Source organism: Pseudophryne corroboree, chromosome 3, assembly GCF_028390025.1.
Source record: "Pseudophryne corroboree isolate aPseCor3 chromosome 3, aPseCor3.hap2, whole genome shotgun sequence".
Taxonomy (NCBI): Eukaryota; Metazoa; Chordata; class Amphibia; order Anura; family Myobatrachidae; genus Pseudophryne; species Pseudophryne corroboree.
The window spans coordinates 752,874,570-752,902,432 of NC_086446.1; the positions used below are offsets into that span (position 1 = coordinate 752,874,570).

The following is a 27,863-nucleotide window of genomic DNA, read 5'->3' on the forward strand; positions in this document are numbered from 1 at the left end:
AGGAACAGCCTGCTGCAGGTACTCCAAAGTCCTCCGCATGACGGTGGACCGCGCAGCCTGGAGGTGGGGCCAGTGGGAGCGAGACTCTGACACTTCAGTCACGTCTGGGTATCATCCGGCCTGGATCCCTGGGTGACAGATATTGCTTGCTGCACTCGCCACGCTGCGGGCACGGTGGGGCGCAACGCGTGCCACGCTATTTATTCTCCCTCCAGGGGGGTCGTGGACCCCCAAGAGGGAGAATAGGTGTCGGTATGCCGGGTGTCGGGATTCCGACGCCGGTATACTGAGCGCCAGGATCCCAACAACCGGCATGCTGAATACCACCTGCGAGAGCTGCACTGTGCATGTGTAGATCAGGTGCTGCATTGTCGCTCGCAGTGCCCCAAACGCTGCAGAATGACAGACGTGCTGCTGGGGTTTGGAGTAGGAGGAGGGGGGGGGGGCCCCACAGGCAGGTTTGCAGAAAACAGGGGCGCGTGGGCCCCATTTTCTGTGCGCGCCCACGCGACGCAGCTTCACTGGCTTCATCAGAAATTCTCCAGTCATCCTGCGTAAACGGCGGGTTACTCAGCTGTCCCATGATCATGCAGGGAATCCAATGCTGCGTCCTCAGACACAGCAGCTGATCAGAGAAGCTTGCAGGAGGTGTCCATTCACACAAGACGTCTCTTCTGCAGCATTAGCATATTACCATGCAGCAGCTGTGTGATATGCGTACTATGGAGGTCATTCCGAGTTGTTCGCTCGCAAGGCGATTTTAGCAGAGTTGCTCACGCTAAGCCGCCGCCTACTGGGAGTGAATCTTAGCATCTTAAAATTGCGAACGATGTATTCGCAATATTGCGATTACACACCTCGTAGCAGTTTCTGAGTAGCTTCAGACTTACTCGGCATCTGCGATCAGTTCAGTGCTGGTCGTTCCTGGTTTGACGTCACAAACACACCCAGCGTTCGCCCAGACACTCCCCCGTTTCTCCGGCCACTCCTGCGTTTTTTCCGGAAACGGTAGCGTTTTTTCCCACACGCCCATAAAACGGCCTGTTTCCGCCCAGTAACACCCATTTCCTGTCAATCACATTACGATCGCCAGAACGATGAAAAAGCCGTGAGTAAAATTCCTAAGTGCATAGCAAATTTACTTGGCGCAGTCGCAGTGTGGACCTTGCGCATGCGCATTAAGCGGAAAATCGCTGCGATGCGAAGATTTTTACCGAGCGAACAACTCGGAATGAGGGCCTAAATGTGCAATATTAACGATGAAAAGTAAAAAGGTAATGCTAAGGACAGTCTATAAAAGAAAATCAAGTGCTAATATGAGAATAGACAAAGGAGGGGTAAGAGAGATGGTGTGGGGGAGGGGGGGGGGGAGGGGAGATGCACTTGAGAGAGAACAAACAGAGGAGGAAAGACAAAAATAAAAACCACAACACTAAATCAGGTTCATCTAGGGGGGTGATTCAATTCGTTTTTTGGGGGGGCGTCTGTATCTCCCATCTAAACCTGGTGCATTTGGGCGCAATAAGTAACGGGCAACTGATGCATTTTTTTACCCATCTACAGAACAACTGAATAAAATCGCCAGTTCGGCACCCATTACTTAAATGCACTCAAATACAATTGTACAATTGTATATAAAATGTTTCAACAATAGTCACAATGTTATATTACAAGCCATCAATGCTAATATTTTCCAGAAACATTCTTATGCATTGTCAAGCCAACTTCTAGCTATTCATAAAAAAAAAAAAAAAAACACACACACATAGCAAACAAAAATCCTTTCCAAGAACACTTGTACTGAAAACAATTTGTCTGTTTCCTGATGATGCCAGTTCTGCAAGTTACTTTCACATTGTCTCGTCAGGTTTTTTGGGGACTTTTGTACCTGCTCAAACTAATTTTATACGGGGTCACAAGTGACAGATACATGGATAGCAGGATGGCTCTATATAGCTATAACGTACACCAATACTTGTCGGAGAGAAAAAAATAAGATTTTACTTACCGGTAAATCTATTTCTCGTAGTCCGTAGTGGATGCTGGGGACTCCGTAAGGACCATGGGGAATAGACGGGCTCCGCAGGAGACAGGGCACTTTAAGACTGTTTACGTGGGTGACTGCCGTGATGTTGTCCGAATGGATCAACTCCGGGTGACCTTGAAGCAGAGGTCTTGCTGAGCTTAGAGCATTGTAAATGGCCCTTAGCTTCAGGATATTTATGTGAAGTGATGTCTCCAGGCTTGACCCTAAGCTCTGGAAATTCCTTCCCTGTGTGACTGCTCCCCAGCCTCGCAGGCTGGCATCCGTGGTCACCAGGACCCAGTCCTGAATGTGCGGCCCTCTAGAAGATGAGCACTCTGCAACCACCACAGGAGAGACACCCTTGTGCTTGGTGACAGGGTTATCCGCTGATGCATCTGAAGATGCGAGCCAGACCATTTGTCCAGCAGGTCCCACTGGAAAGTTCTTGCGTGGAATCTGCCGCATGGGATTGCTTCATAGGAAGCCACCATTTTTTCCAGAACCATCTCATTGATGTACTGAGACTTGGCTCGGTTATAGGAGGTTCCCGACTAGCTCGGATAACTCCCTGACTTTCTCCTCCGGGAGAAACACCTTTTTCTGAACTGTGTCCAGGATCATCCCTAAGAACAGAAGACGAGTCGTCGGAATCTTTTAGCTGCGATTTTGGAATATTGAGAATTCAATCGTGCTGCCGCAACACTACCTGAGATAGTGCTACACCGACCTCCAACTGTTCCCTGGATCTTACCCTTATCAGGGAATCGTCCAAGTAAGGGATAACTAAAATTCCCTTCCTTTGAAGGAGTATCATCATTTCGGCCATTACCTTGGTAAAGACCCGGGGTGCCGTGGACCATCCATACGGCAGCGTCTGAAACTGATAGTGACAGTTCTGTACCATAAACCTGAGGTACCCTTGGTGAGAAGGGTAAATTGGGACATGAAGGTAAGCATCCTTGATGTACCGAGACATCATGTAGTCCTCTTCTTCCAGGTTCGCAATCACTGCTCTGAGTGGCTCAATCTTGTATTTGAACCTCTGTATGTAAGTGTTCAAAGATTTTAGATTTAGAATCGGTCTCACCGAGCCGTCCGGCTTCGGTACCACAACAGTGTGGAATAATACCCCGTTCCCTGTTGCAGGAGGGTTACCTTGATTATCACCTGCTGGGAATACAGCTTGTGAATGGCTTCCAAAACTGTCTCCCTGTCAGAAGGAGACATCGGTAAAGCCGACTTTAGGAAACGGCGAGGGGGAGACGTCTCGAATTCCAATTTGTACCCCTGAGATATCACCTGAAGGATCCAGGGGTCTACTTGCGAGTGAGACCACTGCGCGCTGAAATTCATTGAGACGGGCCCCCACCGTGCCTGATTCTGCTTGTAAAGCCCCAGCGTCATACTGAGGGCTTGGCAGAGGCGGGAGAGGTTTTCTGTTCCTGGGAACTGGCTGATTTCTGCAGCCTTTTTCCTCTCCCTGTGTCACGGGGCAGAAATGAGGAACCTTTTGCCCGCTTGCCCACGAAAAGACTGCGCCTGATAATACGGCGTCTTCTCATGTTGAGAGGCGACCTGGGGTACAAACGTGGATTTCCCAGCTGTTGCCGTGGCTACCAGGTCTGAAAGACCGACCCCAAATAACTCCTCCCCTTAATAAGGCAATACTTCCAAATGCCGTTTGGAATCCGCATCACCTGACCACTGTCGTGTCCATAACCCTCTACTGGTAGAAATGGACAACGCACTTTGACTTGATGCCAGTCGGCAAATATTCCGCTGTGCATCACGCATATATAGAAATGCATCTTTCAAATGCTCTATAGGCAATAATATACTGTCCCTATCTAGGGTATCAATATTTTCAGTCAGGGAATCCGACCACGCCAACCCAGCACTGCACATCCAGGCTGAGGCGATTGCTGGTCGCAGTATAACACCAGTATGTGTGTAAATACATTTTAGGATACCCTCCTGCTTTCTATCAGCAGGATCCTTAAGGGCGGCCATCTCAGGAGAGGGTAGAGCCCTTGTTCTTACAAGCGTGTGAGCGCTTTATCCACCCTAGGGGGTGTTTCCCAACGCACCCTAACCTCTGGCGGGAAAGGATATAATGCCAATAACATTTTAGAAATTATCAGTTGTTATCGGGGGAAAACCACGCATCATCACACACCTCATTTAATTTCTCAGATTCAGGAAAACTACAGGTAGTTTTTCCTCACCGAACATAATACCCCTTTTTGGTGGTACTCGTATTATCAGAAATGTGTAAAACATTTTTCATTGCCTCAATCATGTAACGTGTGGCCCTACTGGAAGTCACATTTGTCTCTTCACCGTCGACACTGGAGTCAGTATCCGTGTCGGCGTCTATATCTGCCATCTGAGGTAACGGGCGCTTTAGAGCCCCTGACGGCCTATGAGACGTCTGGACAGGCCCAAGCTGAGTAGCCGGCTGTCTCATGTCAACCACTGTCTTTTATACAGAGCTGACACTGTTACGTAATTCCTTCCAACAGTTCATCCACTCAGGTGTCGACCCCCTAGGGGGTGACATCACTATTACAGGCAATCTGCTCCGTCTCCACATCATTTTTCTCCTCATACATGTCGACACAAACGTACCGACATACAGCACACACACACAGGGAATGCTCTGATAGAGGACAGGACCCCACTAGCCCTTTGGGGAGACAGAGGGAGAGTTTGCCAGCACACACCAGAGCGCTATATATATACAGGGATAACCTTATATAAGTGTTTTTCCCCTTATAGCTGCTGTATCTTTAATACTGCGCGTAATTAGTGCCCCCCTTCTCTTTTTTTAACCCTTTCTGTAGTGTAGTGACTGCAGGGGAGAGTCAGGGAGCTTCCCTCCAACGGAGCTGTGAGGGAAAATGGCGTCAGTGTGCTGAGGAGATAAGGCCGCCGATAAGGGGGCGGAGCCTATCTCCCATTTTTTTATGTATTTTGGCAGGGGTTAAATTCATCCATATAGCCCAGGAGCTATATGTGATGCATTTTTTGCCATCCAAGGTGTTTTTTATTGCGTCTCAGGGCGCCCCCCCCCCCCCAGCGCCCTGCACCCTCAGTGACCGGAGTGTGAAGTGTGCTGAGAGCAATGGCGCACAGCTGCAGTGCTGTGCGCTACCTTGTTGAAGACAGGACGTCTTCTGCCGCCGATTTTCCGGACCTCTTCTGTCTTCTGGCTCTGTAAGGGGGCCGGCGGCGCGGCTCTGGGACCCATCCATGGCTGGGCCTGTGATCGTCCCTCTGGAGCTAATGTCCAGTAGCCTAAGAAGCCCAATCCACTCTGCACGCAGGTGAGTTCGCTTCTTCTCCCCTTAGTCCCTCGATGCAGTGAGCCTGTTGCCAGCAGGTCTCACTGAAAATAAAAAACCTAAAACTAAACTTTCACTAAGCAGCTCAGGAGAGCCACCTAGTGTGCACCCTTCTCGTTCGGGCACAAAAATCTAACTGAGGCTTGGAGGAGGGTCATAGGGGGAGGAGCCAGTGCACACCAGGTAGTTCTAAAGCTTTACTTTTGTGCCCAGTCTCCTGCGGAGCCGCTATTCCCCATGGTCCTTACGGAGTCCCCAGCATCCACTTAGGACGTTAGAGAAAAAACTTTTTAAGGCTGTTTTTGACAGTGTGGGTACTGTGTACTGAGACTCATGCTGCCATAATGGCCGGTGACCCGCTAGCCGGGACGCCGGCTTAGTACTCACCACTCTTCATTCTTCTGGCTCTGTTAGGGTTGGCGGCGTGCTGCGGGAATGTACGCTCGCCATGGTGGTGCTTGTGAATAGTTCCCTCAGGAGCTCAGTGTCCTGTCAGCGGGGAAAGGGACCATTAACCCTTCAAGAGGTAGGCAGGCTGGTGGCAACCAGCTCTGACTGAAAACAACATACATATAAAATAAAGAAAACTCTTCAGGAGCTTCCATAAGCGTGACCGGCTCCTCCGGGCACATTTTCTAAACTGAGCCTGGTAGAAGGGGCCAGCCCACACTATCAAATTCTTAGAGTGCCCATGGCTCCTAGTGGACCAGTCTATACCCCATGGTACTAAAAAGAACCCCAGTATCCTCTAGGATGTAAGATGTAGAACTCTCTTCTAAGTCAGAAGAGATCTCACTCTCTCAGGGCCTTTATATATAGTCAGAAGACACAGTACAGCTCACATTACACAGGAACTGGCAATTTACAATTCTCCTTTGATATATTTATCACACAGATTCAAAGGGGTATATGCAATTGCGGTCGAATTCCCGAAAATGTCGAAAAACGGGACATTTAAAAAAAATAAAAAAATAAAAAATCAACAATGCAATTCAGTACTTTTTGTCAAAAAAACGGACTGTCAAAATTCGACTTTTTGAAATTCGACATTTGACGAATTCGACATTTCTGCAATGGTACAAATGCGGCATTTCGACAAAAGTATATTCAATTGAAGTTTGTAAATTCGACAACAGTGCTTTTAGACAGTAAATTCGTCATTTTCAATCCGCCTCACTTTTCTGGCGGAATCTAATAAAAAAATTTAAAAACATGTTTTTTTGTGTGTTTTTTTTATTGGTAATAGCATACCTATTTATATTAGAAGGGATTAGGTACTTGGTTTGTCTATTTAGGAGGCACAAGTATTTTTTTATATATTTTTAAAAATATTTTTATTTTATTTTTATGGAATGGGTTAAATATCAGAAGAAAACAATATGCGTGGGGTCCCCCCTCCTAAGCATAACCAGCCTCGGGCTCTTTGAGCCGGTCCTGGTTGTAAGAATACGGGGGGGGGGGGGGGGGGAGAATTACAGGGGATCCCCCGTATTTTTAGAACCAGCACCGGGCTCTGCGTCCGGTCCTGGTGCCAAAAATACGGTGGACAAAAAGCGTAGGGGTCCCCCGTATTTTTGGAACCAGCACCGGGCTCCACTAGCTGGGGAGATAATGCCACAGCTGGGGGACACTTTGATATCGGTCCCTGCGGCCGTGCCATTAAAACCCCAACTAGTCACCCCTGGCTGGGGTACCCTGGAGGAGTGGGGACCCCTTCAATCAAGGGGTCCCCCCCTCCAGCCACCCAAGGGCCAGGGCTGAAGCCCGAGGCTTTCCCCCTCATCCATGGGCTGCGGATGGGAGGCTGATAGCCTTTTGTGAAATGAAAGAATATTGTTTTTTGCAGCAGAACTACAAGTCCCCGCAAGCTGGTACTTGGAGAACTACAAGTACCAGCATGCGGGGGTAAAACGGGCCCGCTGGTACCTGTAGTTCTACTGCAAAAAAAATACCAAATAAAAACAGGACACAGACACCGTGAAAGTATAACTTTATTACATACATGCCGACACACATACTTACCTATGTTGACACGCCGACTCTGGCCACGTCTCCAAAGTCGACGTCCGGGGTACCTGAAAATAAAATTATACTCACCTGATCCAGTGTCCGGTTCTTTTATTGTAATCCACGTACTTGGCAAAACAAAAAAAAGCATACCCGAACCAGACGGACTGAAAGGGGTCCCATGTTTACACATGAGACCCCTTTCCCCGAATGCAGAGAACCCCTGTGAGTACTGTCACAGAGGGTCCCTTCAGCCAATCAGGAAGCGCCACTTCGCGGCACTCTCCTGATTGGCTTTGCGCGTCTGAGCTTGCAGACAGTGCATCGCACAGCTCCCTCCATTAGTTTCAATGGTGGGAACTTTGCGGTCAGCGGTGGGGTTACCCGCGGTCAGCGGCTGACCGCGGGTGACCTCACCGCTGACCGCAAAGTTCCCATTGAAGATAATGGAGGGGGCTGTGCGATGCGCGTCTGACAGCTCCGACGCGCATACAGCCAATCAGGAGAGTGCCCTGACGTGGCGCTCCCTGATTAGCTGAAGGGACCTTCTGTGACAGCAGTCACGGGGGGTCTCTGCATTCGGGGAAAGGGGTCCCATGTGTAAACATGGGACCCCTTTCAGTCCGTGTGGATCGGGTAAATGCGTTTTTTTGTTTTGCCAAGTACGTGGATTACAAATATCACTGGACACTGGATTTAGGCGAGTATTAAGTTTATTTTCAGGTACCCTGGATTCGTCGACATTGGAGACGTGGCAATCGGCGTGTCAACATAGGTAAGTATGTATGTGTCGGCATGTGTGAAATAAAGTTGTATTTTCACGGTGTGCGTGTCCTGTTTTTATTTGGGTATTTTTTTGCAGAAGAACTACAGGTACCAGCGGGCCCGTTTCCCCCGCATGCTGGTACTTGTGGTTCTCCAAGTACCAGCTTGCGGGGAGGCTTGCTGGGACTTGTAGTTCTTCTGCAAAAACCAATACTTTCATTTTTACACATGGCTATCAGCCCCCCATCCGCAGCCCTTGGATGGGGGGGGGGGGGGGAGACACGACAGCCTCGGGCTTCACCCCTGGCCCTTGGGTGACTGGGGGAGGACCCCTTGATTGAAGGGGTCCCCACTCCTCCAGGGTACCCCGGCCAGGGGTGACTAGTTGGGTATTTAATGCCACGGCCGCAGGGAGCAGTATAAAAGTGTCCCCCGGCTGTGGCATTATCTGTCCAGCTAGTGGAGCCCGGTGCCGGTACAAAAAATATGGGGGACCCCTGTCATTTTTTCCCCCGTATTTTGGCAACCAGGACCGGCTCAAAGAGCCTGAGGCTGGTTATGCTTAGTAGGGGGGACCCCACGCAACTTTTTTTTCAGTTTTTTAACGTTTTTTTCACATTTTTAAAATCGAATCAAAATCCGTCAATTCGGACGTTTTTCGACAGCGACACTGTCAAATCCGTTTTTTTTATTGAATATGTCGAATTCCGGCACCCACCTGCCGGAATTCGACGGTCGAATGGTGTCGAATTTAAAAACGGGCGAAAAAGTGCCGCAATTCGTCCGGAATTGCATATACCCCAAAGTATCTACAGGTATATAGTTTATGCAGCAATAAGGTTTGCATTCGACTTACTAAATGAATAAATGGTTTTTCATCCTCCCCTGCACATCTCTTTGCAGTAAAATAATTGATTCCAAGCCTTCCTGACACTTTACATAGATACACACAGAAGTCTCCCTTAACTAATACCTTCTCCCAGGAAGCTGCAACTCCAGGATCACCACCTGCCGTGCACGGACCAACATCAATAGGTCTTGGCATTCATCAGACCTCCTGCTAGGAAACTGCAATTAGCATCCCAGAGTCACAGAAAATGCTACTAAAACCAAAGACCGAATAAGTAGCAGAAGTGCATTTTTCCCTTTAAAATACAAACATCTTAAATATTAAATAGGTTACAGAATACATATAATCTGCTGTATAGACCAATGCATTGCAGATCAGCTGTAGTGCTTCACAAATAAATATATATATATATATATATATATATATATATATATATATATATATATATATATATATATATATATACATACATACATACATACATACATACATACACACACTGCTCAAAAAAATAAAGGGAACACTTAAACAACACAATGTAACTCCAAGTCAATCACACTTCTGTGAAATCAAACTGTCCACTTAGGAAGCAACACTGATTGACAATCAATTTCACATGCTGTTGTGCAAATGGAATAGACAACAGGTGGAAATTATAGGCAATTAGCAAGACACCCCCAATAAAGGAGTTGTTCTGCAGGTGGTGACCACAGACCACTTCTCAGCTCCTATGCTTTCTGGCTGAGGTTTTGGTCACTTTTGAAAGTTGGCGGTGCTTTCACTCTAGTGGTAGCATGAGACGGAGTCTACAACCCACACAAGTGGCTCAGGTAGTGCAGCTCATCCAGGATGGAACTTCAATGCGAGCTGTGGCAAGAAGGTTTACTGTGTCTGTCAGCGTAGTGTCCAGAGCATGGAGGTGCTACCAGGAGACAGGCCAGTACATTAGGAGACGTGGAGGAGGCGGTAGGAGGACGACAACCCAGCAGCAGGACCGCTACCTCCGCCTTTGTGCAAGGAGGAACAGGAAGAGCACTGCCAGAGCCCTGCAAAACGACCTCCAGCAAGCCACAAATGTGCATGTGTCTACTCAAACGATCAGAAACAGACTCCATGAGGGCCCGACGTCCGCAGGTGGGGGTTGTGCTTACAGCCCAACACCGCGCAGGACATTTGGCATTTGCCAGAGAACACCAAGATTGGCAAATTCACCACTGGCGCCCTGTGCTCTTCACATATGAAAGCAGGTTCTCACTGAGCACGTAACAGACGAGACAGAGACTGGAGATGCCAAGGAGAACGTTCTGCTGCCTGCAACATCCTCCAGCATGACCGGTTTGGCAGTGGGTCAGTAATGGTGTGGGGTGGCATTTCTTTGGGGGGCCGCACAGCCCTCCATGTGCTCACCAGAGGTAGCCTGACTGCCATTAGGTACTGAGATGAAGACGAAGGCATTGATGCTATGGACTGGCCCGCCCGTTCCCCAGACCTGAATCCAATTGAGCACATCTGGGACATCATGTCTCGCTCCATTGCACCACAGACTGTCCAGGAGTTGGCGGATGCTTTAGTCCAGGTCTGGGAGGAGATCCCTCAGGAGACCATCCGCCACCTCATCAGGAGCATGCCCAGGCGTTGTAGGGAGGTCATACAGGCACGTGGAGGCCACAGACACTACGGAGCCTCATTTTGACTTGTTTTAAGGACATTATATCAAAGTTGGATCAGCCTGTAGTGTGTTTTTCCACTTTAATTTTGAGTGTGACTCCAAATCCAGACCTCCATGGGTTAATAAATTTGATTTCCATTGATAATGTTTGTGTGATTTTGTTGTCAGCACATTCAACTATGTAAAGAACAAAGTATTTAATAAGAATATTTCATTCATTCAGATCTAGGATGTGTTATTTTAGTGTTCCCTTTATTTTTTTGAGAATATATATATTTATTTTTAATACAGTTGATGATCTATACATATAGGTGTGCATTACTGTTGCACTAGTGTCAGCATCACGCAATGACCAGCCTTACACTGTGACATGGGTCTAAGCATTCCAGGCTGCAGTCCTGCGACTTGCCAGCGGTTATTACATGTACAACTGGCGCCGGTTCTAGACCCTTTGGCGCCCCGGGCGGAAAAGGGGGTGTGGCTTCATACAGGGGGCGTGGTCAGTCACGCCCTCTGTACAGTGGAGTATTGCCGCTGAAAGAAAAAAAAAATACTTACTATCCCCGTTCAGATCTCCGCCGGCGCCGCTCCTTTCCTCGGATGACAGACACTAGAGGTCAATTATGACCCCTAGCGTCTGTCAGTCCACAATGCTGTGCGGTGCGCGATGACATCATCGCGCACCGCACAACAAATGTCCTCTACACGAAGGGAAACTAGACGCGTAGCATCTAGTTTCCTTCACAGCGGGACCAGCGGGGGACACAGCGGCCAGCACAGAGTAGTGAATCTTGCCATGATGCGGCACCCTCCGGATGGCGGCGCCCCGGGCAAAAGTCCTGCTTGCCCGTGGCAAGATCCGCTACTGACTTGCGCCTCAGCATTGAGTGGTCCGTTCAAAAATGATGTAGAAGCACAAGGTTTAACTCCCTCAGTGCCATGGTGCCATAAAGACCATGTGGTTCTCGTCTCTGGCCACAGTGGGCATTTAGCTCCAAGGTTAGGAGGCAAGAGCTATTCAATAACTGCTCTCACTAAGCCCGGAGGTTTCACTAAGTGCAGATTTGACTTCACGCTAGGCTGTTTTAGCAAGTATCCGGTCAGATGGTCGACACTCATTAGGTCGACATGGCCTAATGGTCGACACAAGTTTCACATTTTCTTTTTTTGGAACTTTTTCATACTTTACGATCCACGTGGACTACGATTGGGAAAGGTAACCTGTGCCGAGCGCAGCGAGGGGATGCGGTGCACTAATTGGGGTTCACCATCACTTTATGCAGAAAAAAAAAAAAAAAAGGGTACAAAAACCTAATGTCGACCTTTTCATGTGTCGACCTTTAGCCCATGTCAATGTCAACCAATAGTGGTCGATCTAATGAGTGTCGACCTTAACATTGTCGACCATTCATACCGAAACCGTTTTAGCAGGGTGCCGCACCCTAGCAGAATTTTAAAGGGAAAAATGCACTTTGCACTTTTAGTGGCACCCTACTAAAACATCCTGCCATCGCACACGGCATCTATTCACATTAAAGGGAGAGCTTGGGGGAAGCTCAGCATCCCCGTAGCTGCTGGACACGCCCATATCAGTGACACCAAGGCTGGGGCACACCCCCATTAGAGACGTGGAGAGGCCGGACCATCCCCAAAAGTGACAAGCGCTACCTGCCCGGCACCTCGGCGCCCTGCCCTAATCCTGGGAGGGGCGACACACACACTATGGGGTTGATTCAATTCGGCAATTTGTGAATAGCGCCGGGAATTAGCTCCCGACGCTATTCAATTCATCTGCTAGTGACCCGCAATTGTCGGGAATTCTTCTCTCATCCCTGGGGGATGAGAGAAGAAACCCGACAAAAGTGCTGCCTCGCGGCCGGCGCGAGGCTGATTCTGTCGGGAATCAGCCTCGCGCCGGGGAGTTAAGTCGGAGAATGCCTGTTCTCCCGACAATTCAACCTGTTTAGTCGGCGAGAACAGGCCATCGCCGACTTAACTGGAGCTGAATTGAATAGCGTCGGGAGCCAATTCCCGGCGCTATTCATAAGTTGCAGAATTGAATTGACCCCTATATTTGCATAGCTCCAGAAACTTAACCTGGAATCTATGACTTGTGCATTAGCCTTGGGGGCTTACCCTGAAGCTACAAGCACGCGGTAAGTCCCATTACTAACTGAATTCCCCCGAAGGTGTCTGCTGCCCACTTTATTTTCCTCAAGAAGAACGGGTGCAGGTCTGCTGCTAGGATATCCGCTATGGTACAACGGCAGTTGTTAACTTGTACTAATGCTATTATACCTGTACTTATGTGCAGCTGTTATTACAATGCACCAGGATTCACGCAGCAACAGGCTCCAGACGCAACGTTTAGACCCCGCAGACACTATTTATTTTGGATCTACCGAGCAAACATATACAGCTGTTTAATGAGACTGTCTGATATAGATCACAATACCTATTAAATGTGACGTATAGTGATTGCATTAAGTTTGTAATTATGTGGGTACGTGGGACCTTTCATGTACAGTATTTGATCTCCGAGATGCCCCTTACTTGTCCCCAAACTATCAGTTTCCCCCCACATAATCATAAATGCCCCTCAAACCTGCCTAAAGGCAGCTTAAATGACCATCACACCACCCCATATACCTTTCTTATATGTCCATCAAATACTGGATGTAATTCAACTGTACGCGATTTGCCGTTTTAGAACTGCACATTGCAAGAAAACTTGCGACATCAGCAGGTCCAAAGTCGGCACTACGGTAACTGGACGATATCTGTGCACCCAGCCATCGCCGCGATACCCAGCGGCACAATTTTCCCCATAATATTTTGCTCATCCATTAGTGGATCTTTAATCTCTATTGCAGTACACAGATGTCCCTTTACATCAGCACAACACACAAACCATTTTTGGTCTTCACGTAAGTCAAAACTTACGTCAACAGCCCATATGAATCTCTTGCCGGCACAGCAGCTAAAGCAGCACTTGTGTTTCGCAGTGGAATGTAGGAGCCGGCTGCAAACATCCTTATGTAAGAGCAGCTGCAGCAGGAGGCCGCTGTATCCCAGCACCGTAAGAGAGCAGTCAAGTACACTCTCCCACCTAAAGAGCATCTCATTGGCAGCCCTGACTAAGGTGATTGGCTGGAGCATGCACTATAGTACCCAGTGATTAGGGGCTTTTGGGCCTTAATCCGTTTTTTTTAGCAAACCAAAAAAGCAAGCAACTGGGCAAAACCATGTCGCACTGCAGGTAGGGCAGCTGTAGCGTGCAGAAAGAGTTAGATTTGGGTTGGTTATATTGTTTCTGTGCAGGGTAAATACTGGCTGCTTTATTTTTACATTACAATTTAGATTTCGGTTTGAACACACCCCACCCAAATCTATCTCTCTCTGCACATGTTATATCTGTCCCACCTGCAGTGCAGCATGGTTTTGTCCAGTTGCTTGCTCTTTTGGTTTGCTAACAAACTTGAATAAAGTCCTTTGTTTGGAGTTTCTCGTCGCCATTTTAGCGTACAAGCACCTAAATGCAAACACTGCATGAAAACTGAGCAGGATTTCCCAATACCAGCCTTCAATTACCAAGCGAACTAAAAAAAAATAAAAAAAATGTAACATCTACAAAAATCAAAAAGACATGTATCACAAACATATTCCACATCTAGCTAGACGATAAATAGTAAAACCAAAGCTAAAAAGTATTAAAATAATAGCCGCTTTCTTTTTTCCTCTAAAGAACAAGCATTTTATGAGATGTCCTTTTTATGAGGAAATATTCAGATCCTTGCACTGTCATGCATGCCAGCATGGCTGGTTTCCCCTCGTATGGAGTTGAATTTGCCTTCAAATTGACACTTTGGGGAGAATTCAATTCAAAGTGAAGGACTTGATGTGCAGGTCCGGCATCGCAAGTTTTCCCACTCGCACCCTACAGAGATGCAAGGGAAATACTTGCAATGTCAGCACTATAGTAAAGGGTGGATAAGTGCGCAATCGCAGCACTTCCCGCTGAATTGATTTGCCCCCCTTACAAAACCTAAACCTTACAATTTCACTACTGAAAGAGCCGGCGATAAATGCTGCATGACTCTATGGAAAATAGGGTTATAGCTATGGTCGCAATGACACCGCAATACAGGTTGTAAAAAGCACTCGGCCACAAGCATCTGTCCAATAAGCTTCACGCTTGTCAGCTCAAAATGTATTGTATGGCTTTTAATAGCTATACAAAACTTAGAAAGGCAAGATTGAAAAATTCATGAAACGCTAAAAGCAATCACACCATCAACACAATTTCACTAAAGTGATCAGTGATTGAATGATGTATCACCACCACTGGTTGTGCTGCATCTTAATATGGCTGACTGTATTACAGTAAAAAAAACTCATCTACGGTGCTTGTAATTTATCAAAATGAATTTGCATGTGCCCTTTATCAATGGAGCCACACAAAAAAAAAAAAAAAAAACATATGAATCAAACCCCCAAGACTAATTAACTAAATACCAAATTATGCAAAAAGAATGCATATCAGGCTTCCACAAGAACAGTTTAGTGATGCTTTTCAGTTCCTAAGAGAGCTAAAATAAGAATTTACTTACCGATAATTCTATTTCTCGGAGTCCGTAGTGGATGCTGGGGTTCCTGAAAGGACCATGGGGGATAGCGGCTCCGCAGGAGACAGGGCACAAAAAAGTAAAGCTTTACTAGGTCAGGTGGTGTGCACTGGCTCCTCCCCCTATGACCCTCCTCCAGACTCCAGTTAGGTACTGTGCCCGGACGAGCATACACAATAAGGGAGGCATTTTGAATCCCGGGTAAGACTCATACCAGCCACACCAATCACACCGTACAACTTGTGATCTAAACCCAGTTAACAGTATGACAACAGAAAGGGCCTCTTAAAGATGGCTCCTTAACAATAACCCGAATTAGTTAACAATAACTATGTACAAGTATTGCAGATAATCCGCACTTGGGATGGGCGCCCAGCATCCACTACGGACTCCGAGAAATAGAATTATCGGTAAGTAAATTCTTATTTTCTCTATCGTCCTAAGTGGATGCTGGGGTTCCTGAAAGGACCATGGGGATTATACCAAAGCTCCCAAACGGGCGGGAGAGTGCGGATGACTCTGCAGCACCGAATGAGAGAACTCCAGGTCCTCCTTTGCCAGGGTATCAAATTTGTAAAATTTTACAAACGTGTTCTCCCCCGACCACGTAGCTGCTCGGCAGAGTTGTAATGCCGAGACCCCTCGGGCAGCCGCCCAAGATGAGCCCACCTTCCTTGTGGAGTGGGCTTTTACAGTTTTAGGCTGTGGCAGGCCTGCCACAGAATGTGCAAGTTGAATTGTGTTACAAATCCAACGAGCAATCGACTGCTTAGAAGCAGGTGCGCCCAACTTGTTGGGTGCATACAATATAAACAGCGAGTCAGATTTTCTGACTCCAGCCGTCCTTGCAATGTATATTTTTAAGGCTCTGACAACGTCCAACAACTTGGAGTCCTCCAAGTCGCTAGTGGCCGCAGGCACCACAATAGGTTGGTTCAGATGAAATGCTGATACCACTTTAGGGAGAAAATGCGGACGAGTCCGCAGTTCTGCCCTATCCGAATGGAAGATTAGATAAGGACTTTTATAAGATAAAGCCGCCAATTCAGATACTCTCCTGGCAGAGGCCAGGGCTAGTAACATAGTCACTTTCAATGTGAGATATTTCAAATCCACCTTTTTCAATGGTTCAAACCAATGGGATTTGAGGAAATCTAAAACTACATTTAGATCCCACGGTGCCACCGGAGGCACCACAGGAGGCTGTATATGCAGTACTCCCTTGACAAAAGTCTGGACCTCAGGGACAGAGGCCAATTCTTTTTGGAAGAATATTGACAGGGCCGAAATTTGAACCTTAATGGATCCCAATTTGAGACCCATAGATAATCCTGATTGCAGGAAATGTAGGAAACGACCCAGTTGGAATTCCTCCGTCGGAACCCTCCGATCCTCGCACCACGCTACATATTTTCGCCAAATGCGGTGATAATGTTTCACGGTGACTTCCTTCCGTGCCTTAATCAAGGTAGGAATGACTTCTTCTGGAATGCCTTTCCCTTTTAGGATCTGGCGTTCAACCGCCATGCCGTCAAACGCAGCCGCGGTAAGTCTTGAAAAAGACAGGGACCCTGCTGTAGCAGGTCCCTTCTCAGAGGTAGAGGCCACGGTTCGTCCGTGAGCATCTCTTGAAGTTCCGGATACCAAGTCCTTCTCGGCCAATCCGGAACCACTAGTATTGTTCTTACTCTTCTTTGCCGTATGATCTTCAATACCTTTGGTATGAGCGGCAGAGGAGGAAACACATACACTGACTGGTACACCCAAGGAGTTACCAGTGCGTCCACAGCTATTGCCTGTGGATCTCTTGACCTGGCGCAATATTTGTCCAGTTTCTTGTTGAGGCGAGACGCCATCATGTCTACAATTGGTCTTTCCCAACGGTCTATTAACATGTTGAAGACTTCTGGATGTAGACCCCACTCTCCCGGATGAAGATCGTGTCTGCTGAGGAAGTCTGCTTCCCAGTTGTCCACGCCCGGGATGAACACTGCTGACAGTGCTATCACGTGATTCTCCGCCCAGCGAAGAATCTTGGCAGCTTCTGCCATTGCACTCCTGCTTCTTGTGCCGCCCTGCCTGTTTACATGGGCGACCGCCGTGATGTTGTCCGACTGAATCAACACCGGCTTTCCTTGCAGGAGAAGTTCCGCCTGGCTTAGAGCATTGTAGATTGCTCTTAGTTCCAGAATGTTTATGTGAAGAGACTTTTCCAGACTCGTCCATACTCCCTGGAAGTTTCTTCCTTGTGTGACTGCTCCCCAGCCTCTCAGGCTGGCGTCCGTGGTCACCAGGATCCAATCCTGAATGCCGAATCTGCGGCCTTCTAATAGGTGAGCCTTCTGCAACCACCACAGAAGTGACACCCTTGTCTTTGGTGACAGGGTTATTCGCAGGTGCATCTGCAGATGCGACCCTGACCATTTGTCCAACAGATCCCTTTGGAATATTCTTGCATGGAATCTGCCGAATGGAATTGCTTCGTAAGAAGCCACCATTTTTCCCAGGACTCTTGTGCATTGATGTACTGACACTTTTCCTGGTTTTAGGAGGTTCCTGACCAGATCGGATAACTCCTTGGCTTTTTCCTCTGGAAGGAAAACCTTTTTCTGAACCGTGTCCAGAATCATTCCTAGGAACAGCAGACGAGTTGTCGGGATTAAATGGGATTTTGGAATATTCAGAATCCACCCGTGTTGTCTTAGCACCTCTTGAGATAGTGCTAAAGCTGTCTCCAGCTGTTCTCTGGACCTTGCCCTTATTAGGAGATCGTCCAAGTATGGGATAACTAATACGCCTTTTCTTCGAAGAAGAATCATCATCTCGGCCATTACCTTGGTAAAGACCCGAGGCGCCGTGGACAATCCGAACGGCAGCGTCTGAAACTGATAGTGACAGTTTTGAACAATGAACCTGAGGTACCCCTGGTGTGCGGGGTAAATCGGAACGTGTAGATACGCATCCTTGATGTCCAAGGATACCATAAAGTCCCCTTCTTCCAGGTTCGCTATCACTGCTCTGAGTGACTCCATCTTGAACTTGAACTTTTTTATGTAGAGGTTCAAGGACTTCAGATTTAGAATAGGCCTTACCGAGCCATCCGGCTTCGGTACCACAAATAGAGTGGAATAATACCCCTTTCCTTGTTGTAATAGGGGTACTTTGACTATCACCTGCTGAGCGTACAGCTTGTGAATGGCTTCCAACACCCTCTCCCTTTCGGAAGAGACGGTTGGTAAGGCAGACTTCAGGAAACGATGAGGAGGATCCGTCTCTAATTCCAACCTGTACCCCTGAGATATTATCTGCAGGATCCAGGGGTCTACCTGCGAGTGAGCCCACTGCGCGCTGTAATTTTTGAGACGGCCCCCCACTGTCCCCGAGTCCGCTTGAGAGGCCCCAGCGTCATGCTGAGGTTTTTGCAGGAGCCGGGGAGGGCTTCTGTTCCTGGGAAGGAGCTGCCTGTTGGTGTCTCTTCCCTCTTCCTCTGCCTCGTGGCAGGTACGACAAGCCCTTTGCTCTCTTATTTTTGTAGGAGCGAAAAGGCTGCGGTTGAAAGGTCGGTGCCTTTCTCTGTTGGGGAGTGACTTGAGGTAAAAAAGTGGATTTCCCGGCAGTAGCCGTGGCCACCAAGTCTGATAGACCAACTCCAAATAACTCCTCCCCTTTATACGGCAAAACCTCCATGTGACGTTTTGAATCCGCATCGCCTGTCCACTGTCGTGTCCATAAGGCTCTTCTGGCTGAAATGGACATAGCACTCACCCGAGATGCCAGTGTGCAAATATCCCTCTGTGCATCACGCATATAGATAAATGCATCCTTTATTTGTTCTAACGACAGTAAAACATTGTCCCTATCTAGGGTATCAATATTTTCAATCAGGGATTCTGGCCAAACTACTCCAGCACTGCACATCCAGGCAGTTGCTATAGCTGGTCGTAGTATAACACCTGCATGTGTGTATATATTCTTTTGAATAACTTCCATCTTTCTATCTGATGGATCCTTAAGTGCGGCCGTCTCAGGAGAGGGTAACGCCACTTGTTTGGATAAGCGTGTGAGCGCCTTGTCCACCTTAGGGGGTGTTTCCCAGCGCGCCCTAACCTCTGGCGGGAAAGGGTATAATGCCAATAACTTTTTTGAAATTATCAACTTTTTATCAGGAGCAACCCACGCTTCATCACACACGTCATTTAATTCTTCTGATTCAGGAAAAACTGTTTGTAGTTTTTTCACACCATACATAATACCCTGTTTTACGGTATCTGTAGTATCAGCTAAATGTAACGTCTCCTTCATTGCCAAAATCATATAACGTGTGGCCCTACTGGAAAATACGTTTGAATTTCTACCGTCGTCACTGGAATCAGTGCCCGTGTCTGGGTCTGTGTCGACCGACTGAGGCAAAGGGCGTTTTACAGCCCCTGACGGTGTTTGAGGCGCCTGGACAGGCATTAATTGATTGTCCGGCCGCCTCATGTCCTCAACTGACTGTTTAAGGGAAGATAAACCATCACGTAATTCCACAAATAAAGGCATCCATTCTGGTGTCGACCCCCTGGGGGGTGACATCTGCATATTTGGCAATTGCTCCGCCTCCACACCAATATCGTCCTCATACATGTCGACACCACGTACCGACACACACCGCAAACTCACAGGGAATGCTCTAATGAAGACAGGACCCACTAGCCCTTTTGGGGAGACAGAGGGAGAGTCTGCCAGCACACACCACAAAGCGCTATATATACAAGGGATATCCTTATATTAAGTGCTCCCTTATAGCTGCTTTAATATATATATATATAGCCATTAATGTGCCCCCCCTCTCTGTTTTACCCTGTTTCTGTAGTGCAGTGCAGGGGAGAGACCTGGGAGCCGTTCTGACCAGCGGAGCTGTGACAGAAAATGGCGCCGTGTGCTGAGGAGATAGGCCCCGCCCCTTTTTCGGCGGGTTCTTCTCCCGCTATTTTTCCAGTCAGGCAGGGGTTAAATATCTCCATATAGCCCCTATGGGCTATATGTGAGGTATTTTTAGCCTTGTATAAGGTTTATATTTGCCTCTCAGAGCGCCCCCCCCCAGCGCTCTGCACCCTCAGTGACTGCCCAGTGAAGTGTGCTGAGAGGAAAATGGCGCACAGCTGCAGTGCTGTGCGCTACCTTATGAAGACTGAGGAGTCTTCAGCCGCCGGTTTCCGGACCTCTTCACGCTTCAGCATCTGCAAGGGGGTCGGCGGCGCGGCTCCGGGACCGGACTCCACGGCTGGGCCTGTGTTCGATCCCTCTGGAGCTAATGGTGTCCAGTAGCCAAGCAGCAAATCCACTCTGCATGCAGGTGAGTTTACTACTTTCCCCCTAAGTCCCACGTTGCAGTGATCCTGTTGCCAGCAGGACTCACTGTAAAGAAAAAAACCTAAACTAAACTTTCTCTAAGCAGCTCTTTAGGAGAGCCACCTAGATTGCACCCTTCTCGTTCGGGCACAAAATCTAACTGGAGTCTGGAGGAGGGTCATAGGGGGAGGAGCCAGTGCACACCACCTGACCTAGTAAAGCTTTACTTTTTTGTGCCCTGTCTCCTGCGGAGCCGCTATCCCCCATGGTCCTTTCAGGAACCCCAGCATCCACTTAGGACGATAGAGAAAATATGACAAGAAATGCTGAAAATTTATATTTCAGCTGAAAGGAAATATTGAGCATTGATTTTCTGAACAGCTTCACCTTTTTCCAATTATTCCTAAAAACAGTGCTCTAATCTCCCCACAAAGAGGACCAAGCAACTGCATTAATCTGGAATATGCTTGGTGGACATGTTACATTTCTGGAGTCACACAGCCATGGTAAGCCTAATGATACTGAATTTCCATAAAAGCAATCATTCAACATCTGAAGCGATCAAGCCGCATTCCAAATTATTCACTAATGCAGTTGAGCATTTGGAGTACGGATCTCCAACCATCATTCCTAGAAGAGGAAATTGCTGAACAGGGAGATCTGAACCAACAGGCTCTGCTGAATATTAGACTCCAACCCAAAAAGGGTTCATGGTAAAAAATAACCATTACTGTACATTGGGGCTAATTAACAGCTACACACTTCTCAACTCATTCATAGGGAAAACGTACGCATAAACAGAACACTTGTACGCGTATTCTTGGCACGTGCTTTTTTTTGGAATACGCTACACTCAGTGACAGGCAAACTTCAAAGGCCTCTATAACCTTCAAAAGAGCCGCGTATTACCCTAAATCTCAGTAATAAGCTGAAACAATACATTAAAGAAAGACACCCATCTCTAAAAACATCAGCAGCCCTTTTAAACAAGTGTTACAAGCTATAACAAACAAATATGACAATAAGGCAGGAAGGAGCTGAGCAAGGGCCGCAGGTGGGAGGCGCGATGGGCCCGCCTGTTGCCCGTCACTGCGCTCGACAACCTGTACCTAAATACCAGCATGAATGAATGCCAATTAATACATATTTTAAAAGTGAAAAAGCTTGCAATATGAAAAAAAAAAAAAAAAAAAACACGTCCATTTCACTTTTTTGCAAAAGTTAAACTAAGCTAAAATTACCTGTCGATTATATAAGTAAGAAGTATCTCTGCAATAACATGGGTTACATTTTAACTTAAGAGGAACTTTTTAACACCCCAAAGTATACATACGTACGAGTCATTCCCAAGTTCAATATGCAAAGCTGTACCATAAAAACCAATCAATTTAAGGCCTGTGTCATTGTCGTAAAGATAAAATAGTTGGCGATTCTAAACTTTGAACCCTTTTGTTAAAAAGTGTACTTTAACTTACATGTCAAACTGGCAATAAAGTACGCATCTTCTGACCTTCTATTTGGTGCAGAAAGTACTCTGCGAAGGTTAGAGATAAGATGTAACAGTAATATAAATAAATATGTTGAATTGTTAAAGTAAAATGACATTTTTATATTTTCCAAAAACCACTTCCAAAACTGCTCAAGTTCATAGCGCAACAGAAACATTAACTATGTTAAGAAAAGGTTTATGACATTTTTCAGCTGTGAAGTCACTAAGCCGTTAAAGATGAGCAATTCACTTTCTATAGATCATCAGCCAAAGTCCTAAATCCCCTTTCAGTACTAGAACACTAAGGGGGGAATTCAATTGTTTGAAAATTCGGTTGGGTGCCTGTTTTTTCCTGTGTATTAGATAGGAAAAACACAGACATCCAACTGACTTTTCAAACAATTGAATAGCCCCCCTATATGTCTAATTCAGCTGGCTTTGTCTGCAGCGGAATTCAGATGGAGTGTCAATAATGATTCTGTAATAATGGTCACTTATATTTTGGAAACACATACCTCATAAGATTTCCCAAATTCGAAGCAACCCAGAACAAGTGCCTACTATCTTGTAGTATTATCTTTCAATTAACTAACTAGCGCTAGAGCCAGGGGTAGGTATTGTGTGGCAATTCCAGAATACCCAGCAAAACTCTGGAAGTGCATGCTGGGATATGTAGTTCCATAGCAGATGGAGTGCCACAAATTGTGCAAGAGTTCAGTAACACAAATAAACTAAATTACTCATGAATTGCCAAACACTGAAGTTTACAAACAGTATAAGCCTGCGGTAGAGCTAAAATGTTATTGAATGCAACCTCGGGTGTTTGTATATTTGCACATTATCGTACACACAAACACTACATACATACACACACACTAATGATATCAATATATCGCTTGCAAGAAACAAATTTTGCTAAAAGGACAGACTTGAAACTGTTACAAAAATATATAAAGGATAATAGATAAAACATATTAAAATACATTTTAAATAAAATACTCACTCTCTTAGGACATAATAGATACACAATAACCCAAAATCATTCTTTTAGGGCAAATTGTTCAGCATTTTCCTATGGCTACGAATAGAAACACAAAACACATTTCTAGGAAACGTAACCTCTTCCTGACACCACTGCTCAGTGAGAGAATGTCATGATTAAAAAAAAAAAAAGCAAAATACGTTTTAATAAGCCTCCAGTTCTCAAAATATTTCCCCAGAACGCCTGAAAACGTGTCAGGAATGAAACTATTTAGCTCTCTATCAATCACATTGAAAGATCCAAATTATTTTAAAAATTAAATAAAATATATTTTTTTTTTAATAAAGCGCTCAGTTACTGTTTCAGGCAGGGGACAAAGAAACGTGATCACAGCATGAAATTACATCGGAACGAAAGCTAAATTTGCATAATGGGCATTGCTAAAAAAAAAAATGTCAAAGCAGAGTGATACCTTAAGACCGGCGCTGGATAAAATTAACTTTCACCTAGAAACAGCACCTGCCCTTGGCAACTGAACTACGCCAACATCCGCTGTCCCAAAAAACACACCCGTAAAGGTGGAAATTAATTACACAAAAAGCCATTGCACCATAACAATAGCACAAAAACAAATTAGTGAGGAGGGGCTGCATATGAACGGGCGAGCTAGGCTAAGAAAAAACAAAAGCCTAGCAACTTTGTTTTCTAAATTGACATGGGGGGCTCGGATCTCTATGTGTAATACTCATCATTCAGGATTTTAATATAGTCGATCAGATTCAGGGGAGGGTAGAGGGGAGGGAAACAGGACCTCAGAGGGGGAAAAAAATTAAATAAAAAATAAGACATACTGTAATAGGGGAGTTCTCATTCAGCCTTCGCCCATCCCCCCCAGCATTCTGCGGCCATCAAAAGGAGATCTCTCTGATTCCTCATAAGAGCGGATCCTCGGGGACTACAGTGATCCTTAATCATGGGGGGGGGGGTGAGGAAGGTTCCTCCGGGAAGGGCGGCAGCACCACCAGCAGCTGAGCTAGGCCTCAGGCCCCACACCACCCCCTTCTCCTGAGCCTCACCCCCCTCCCTGCCCACCATTCAAGGAACACACACAAAAAAAAAAAAGTGTTTGCAGAGAGCAGGGAGGGGGAGAGGCGCAGAGCATCGAGTTTCTTTAATTAAGCAAACAGCAAAAAAAACACACAAAAAAATTACACACCCAAAAATTTGTCAGAGCTGCAAATTGCAAAGAGCCAAAAACAAACAATAAAAATAAAAAGAAGAAATCAGATTAGGGCTGATCTGTGACCCTGGGATGTAAATGCAGATTGCCTGCTGGAGGCAATTACCTGATAGCAGCAGTCACCCCACAGCCCCGGGCACCCCATCAGTGGGAGGGTCAGCGCATTACACCGGTGCAGGGGGCAGGGTGACAGGTAGCGCTGCTGGAGAGCTCCTGCACTGTACAGGGGGGAGGAAGGGGGGGGGGGATGAATTTTGGGCAATTAGAGGGAGGGGGGAGTGTCGGGGGCGCGCACTGGAGGGGAGGGTGTTCTTCCAGCAGCAGCAGGCGCACCCCCTCCTCCTCCTTGCGCTGGCGGCAGCGCGGGCCGAGCGGCGCGAGTATCTCTCTGGCTCCCCCCCACCCACGGGCACGCCCACCCCCGAGCTCGCCAAACGGAAACGGCCGGCTGAGGGGTAGATTCCTAGCGAGGAGGAGAAGGAGGGTGGCAGGTTTATTGATTACTGGGGGGGAAGGGGAATAAAATAAACCCCAACAACTCTAAACTGCACTGACTCTTCCACGGCCACCCGTGACCGGTCCCAACTGGGCCGCGGGACCGAGCTGAAGCGGCGCGCTCTCTCTCTCCGGGCGCGCGCAGAGTGAGGCGGTTGGGGAACCGGACTGAGGGGAGGGGGGGTATGACCGCGCGCCACTACCTCTCTCTCCCCCTCAGCGCTGCCGGCGCGCGCCCCCCTCTCTCTCTCTCTCTCTCTCTCAGCGGCCGGTACACGCAGCGGAGGTGGGCGCCGGTTCCGGGTCACAGTGTGGGGGGTGTACGGGAAGGGGGGAGAAGGGCTTACCTACACAGTGAATGAGCTTGTACCGCCACGAGTCAAGTTCCTGGCGAAAGCCGCGCCTCTCGATACAGCATTGCTGGCTCTTACACACACTCGCCATTTTCTGCTGGCCCCCCTCGCGCGGGCGCGCACGGACCCTCCTCCCCCTCCGCCCATCATCATCATCCCTGCCTCCTTCCCTCTCTCCCCGTGCGTGGAGGAGAGTGGACAGCGTGACGTCAGCTCGTTCACACGCGGTGGGTGTGAGTTGAGTGACTGACAGGAACCGTGAGCGGGAGTCGCTCGGTGCCGGCGGCCGGTGTCCCCTCCCGGCCTGACTCCTGTCCCCCGGGTCCCGGGCAGGACTGCGGTAGCCATGGTAATACTGCACATAGCAAGGGCTGAGTGGCAGGCACATGCCACGTGGTCACTGGTGCCACTCCGTGCACGGGGTGACTGCAAGTCCCAGCATGCCCAGATGTGCTCACACAGACCGCTAGGGGCAGGACATAAAACTTGTGAAACTACAAATCCCAGCATAGATTTATAGGAAGAGAGAGCTTTTCAGCAATACTAGGTGGTAAGTGACTTGTAGAACTACAAGTCCCAACATAGACCTATAGGAAGAGAGAGAGCTGCTTAGCAATGCTGTTTGGTAAGTGATTTGTGGAACTACAAGTCCCACCATAGGTTTTGTCTTTTTCCAGTAGAGAGATTTGCTCTGCAATACTAGAATCTGGTGATTCTTCTGCAGTTGTAGAACTATACATCCCAGCATGGGATCAGTACTAAATGCCGCCGGCCGGAATCCCGGCGGTCGAAATACCGACGCCGGAATCCCGACCACACAATCCCGACGGGTGGCGAGCGGAACGCAGCCCCTTGTGGGCACAGTGCCTCGCTACGCTCGGCACACTATTATATTCTCCCTCTATGGGTGTCGTGGACACCCACGGAGGAAGAATATGTCGGGATTGTGGCGGTTGGGATTCCGGCGTCTGTATTTTGACTGCCGGGATTCCGGCCGGCGGCATCTTGACCGCATCCCCCCCAGCATGCCATGATGCCTAGTAATGGGACTTTTAGTCGGTTAACAGCTACGGATTGCCTACAGATTATACAATTGTGTGTTTGGGGTCATTGTCCTCAGGGGCGGATTGGAATGGAAACCCAGCCCTGGAAGTGGTATGCGGTTAAAATACCGCCCGTTGGGATCCACGCCGGGGGTCCCAACAGGGGTGCTATACTGTCACCGGAATACTGGTGAAGTAGGTGATTCCCCCTCTGTGGCTGTCCACAACACCCATAGAGGGAGATGCTCGCCACTGAGCCGGCAGTGAGCCCGCAAGGGACTTTGTTGCGCTCGCCCCCCTGCCTGCATTCTGGCGCACGTGATGCCGATGTTGGTATACTGACATTCGGCATCCCATACTGATCCCCAGGAAATTTATGGAAGCAGCCCTAATGGGGTTAAGATTCATCCTCATAGGATTTTATTATGAGTTGGATGCAGTTGTGGCCTTCCTTGCGCTTTTGCTGTAATTACAATGTAGTTCTCTAGTGTACGCCTGTGCATTCAGATATGCAGCTAAGATGCCCACTTTTAGTGTCTACAGATGCTGTAGTCACGCTTTGTGCGTCTTTAGACTCCACCATCGGTCGCACCATTGAAACCTTCACCAATCCTATACTGGAGCAATTCAACATCTCTATATGCAACCACTATCTGCAACACGCCCACACTACGTTACATCTGCGTCTGATTAGCCAACCCCCTGGTAACCACACAGGAATACTCAACACATTTCTAATACACTTCTTGGTGCTTGTGTCTGACTCTATACTGCAACATTGTTCAAAAAGTATTGCGGTACAACTCAGACACAAGCATAGAAGAAAAACACTGCACAAGCAAAAAAATAAAACACATCGGCCCCCACAAGAAATAATAACGAATTGGCTCCAACGGGAAAAAATAAATGTACAATATAGCTTTTGGTATCACTATTTGTATCAAATGTCCATTACTCTTTGAAAGGCCAAGTGCACCCAAGAGGTTTTTTTAATTCTTAGCTGTAACATCAATATATTCATTTAGTTGTTAACATTTAGGTAGCACTAGCCTTATTTCATTGTACTTTCTTTCAAAGTCGGAACTTCTGTTGCTGTCGAATAAATTTGAAGCCAATCCGACTGACGGTATTGCATGATGGATAAGTACCTGCCTGTATTTCTCAGCATTGAGGACACCATTAATCGTGACTCCTCAGTCCAGAGCACCTGCTGACATTTTTCTGCACCCCAGTTCCTATGTTTTCGTGCATCGTTGAGTCCCATGGCCTTGCTTCCATGTCGAAGGTATGGCTTTTTGACCACAATTCTTGCATGAAGATCACTTCTGGACAGACTTCTCCAAACAGTAGATGGGTGTACCTGGTCCCACTGGTTTCTGCCAGTTCTGAGCTGATGGCACTGCTGCACATCTTCCAGTTTCGAAGGGAAGCATGATGTGTCTTTCATCTGATGCACTAAGTTTTATTTGCCAACCACTGTGTCAGTGGTCCTCAACATTGCCTGTTTCTTTGTGCTTCAATGCTGAGAAATTTTGCAGCTACTTATCCATTCAATACCATCAAGGAGGCGCCTGATTGGCTCCAAGTTGATTCTGCAGCTGGACAACGACCCCAAACATACAGCCAATGTCATTAAGAACT

The 27,863-nt window shown here is 47.5% G+C and overlaps 1 protein-coding gene across 2 annotated transcripts in view; it reads right to left on the reverse strand.

The window, feature by feature from the left end:
• LOC135056781 (ligand-dependent corepressor-like) overlaps positions 1–25,522 on the reverse strand; it is a 116,285-nt gene extending 90,763 nt beyond the window's left edge. For both annotated transcript variants that reach the window (XM_063962358.1, XM_063962357.1), the window contains exon 1: positions 25,178–25,522. In XM_063962358.1, coding sequence (XP_063818428.1) covers positions 25,178–25,335 — 158 coding nt within the window. In that variant the 5' untranslated portion in view covers positions 25,336–25,522. The remainder of the gene's footprint in view (positions 1–25,177) is intronic.
• Between the last annotated feature and the right edge of the window lie 2,341 nt (positions 25,523–27,863).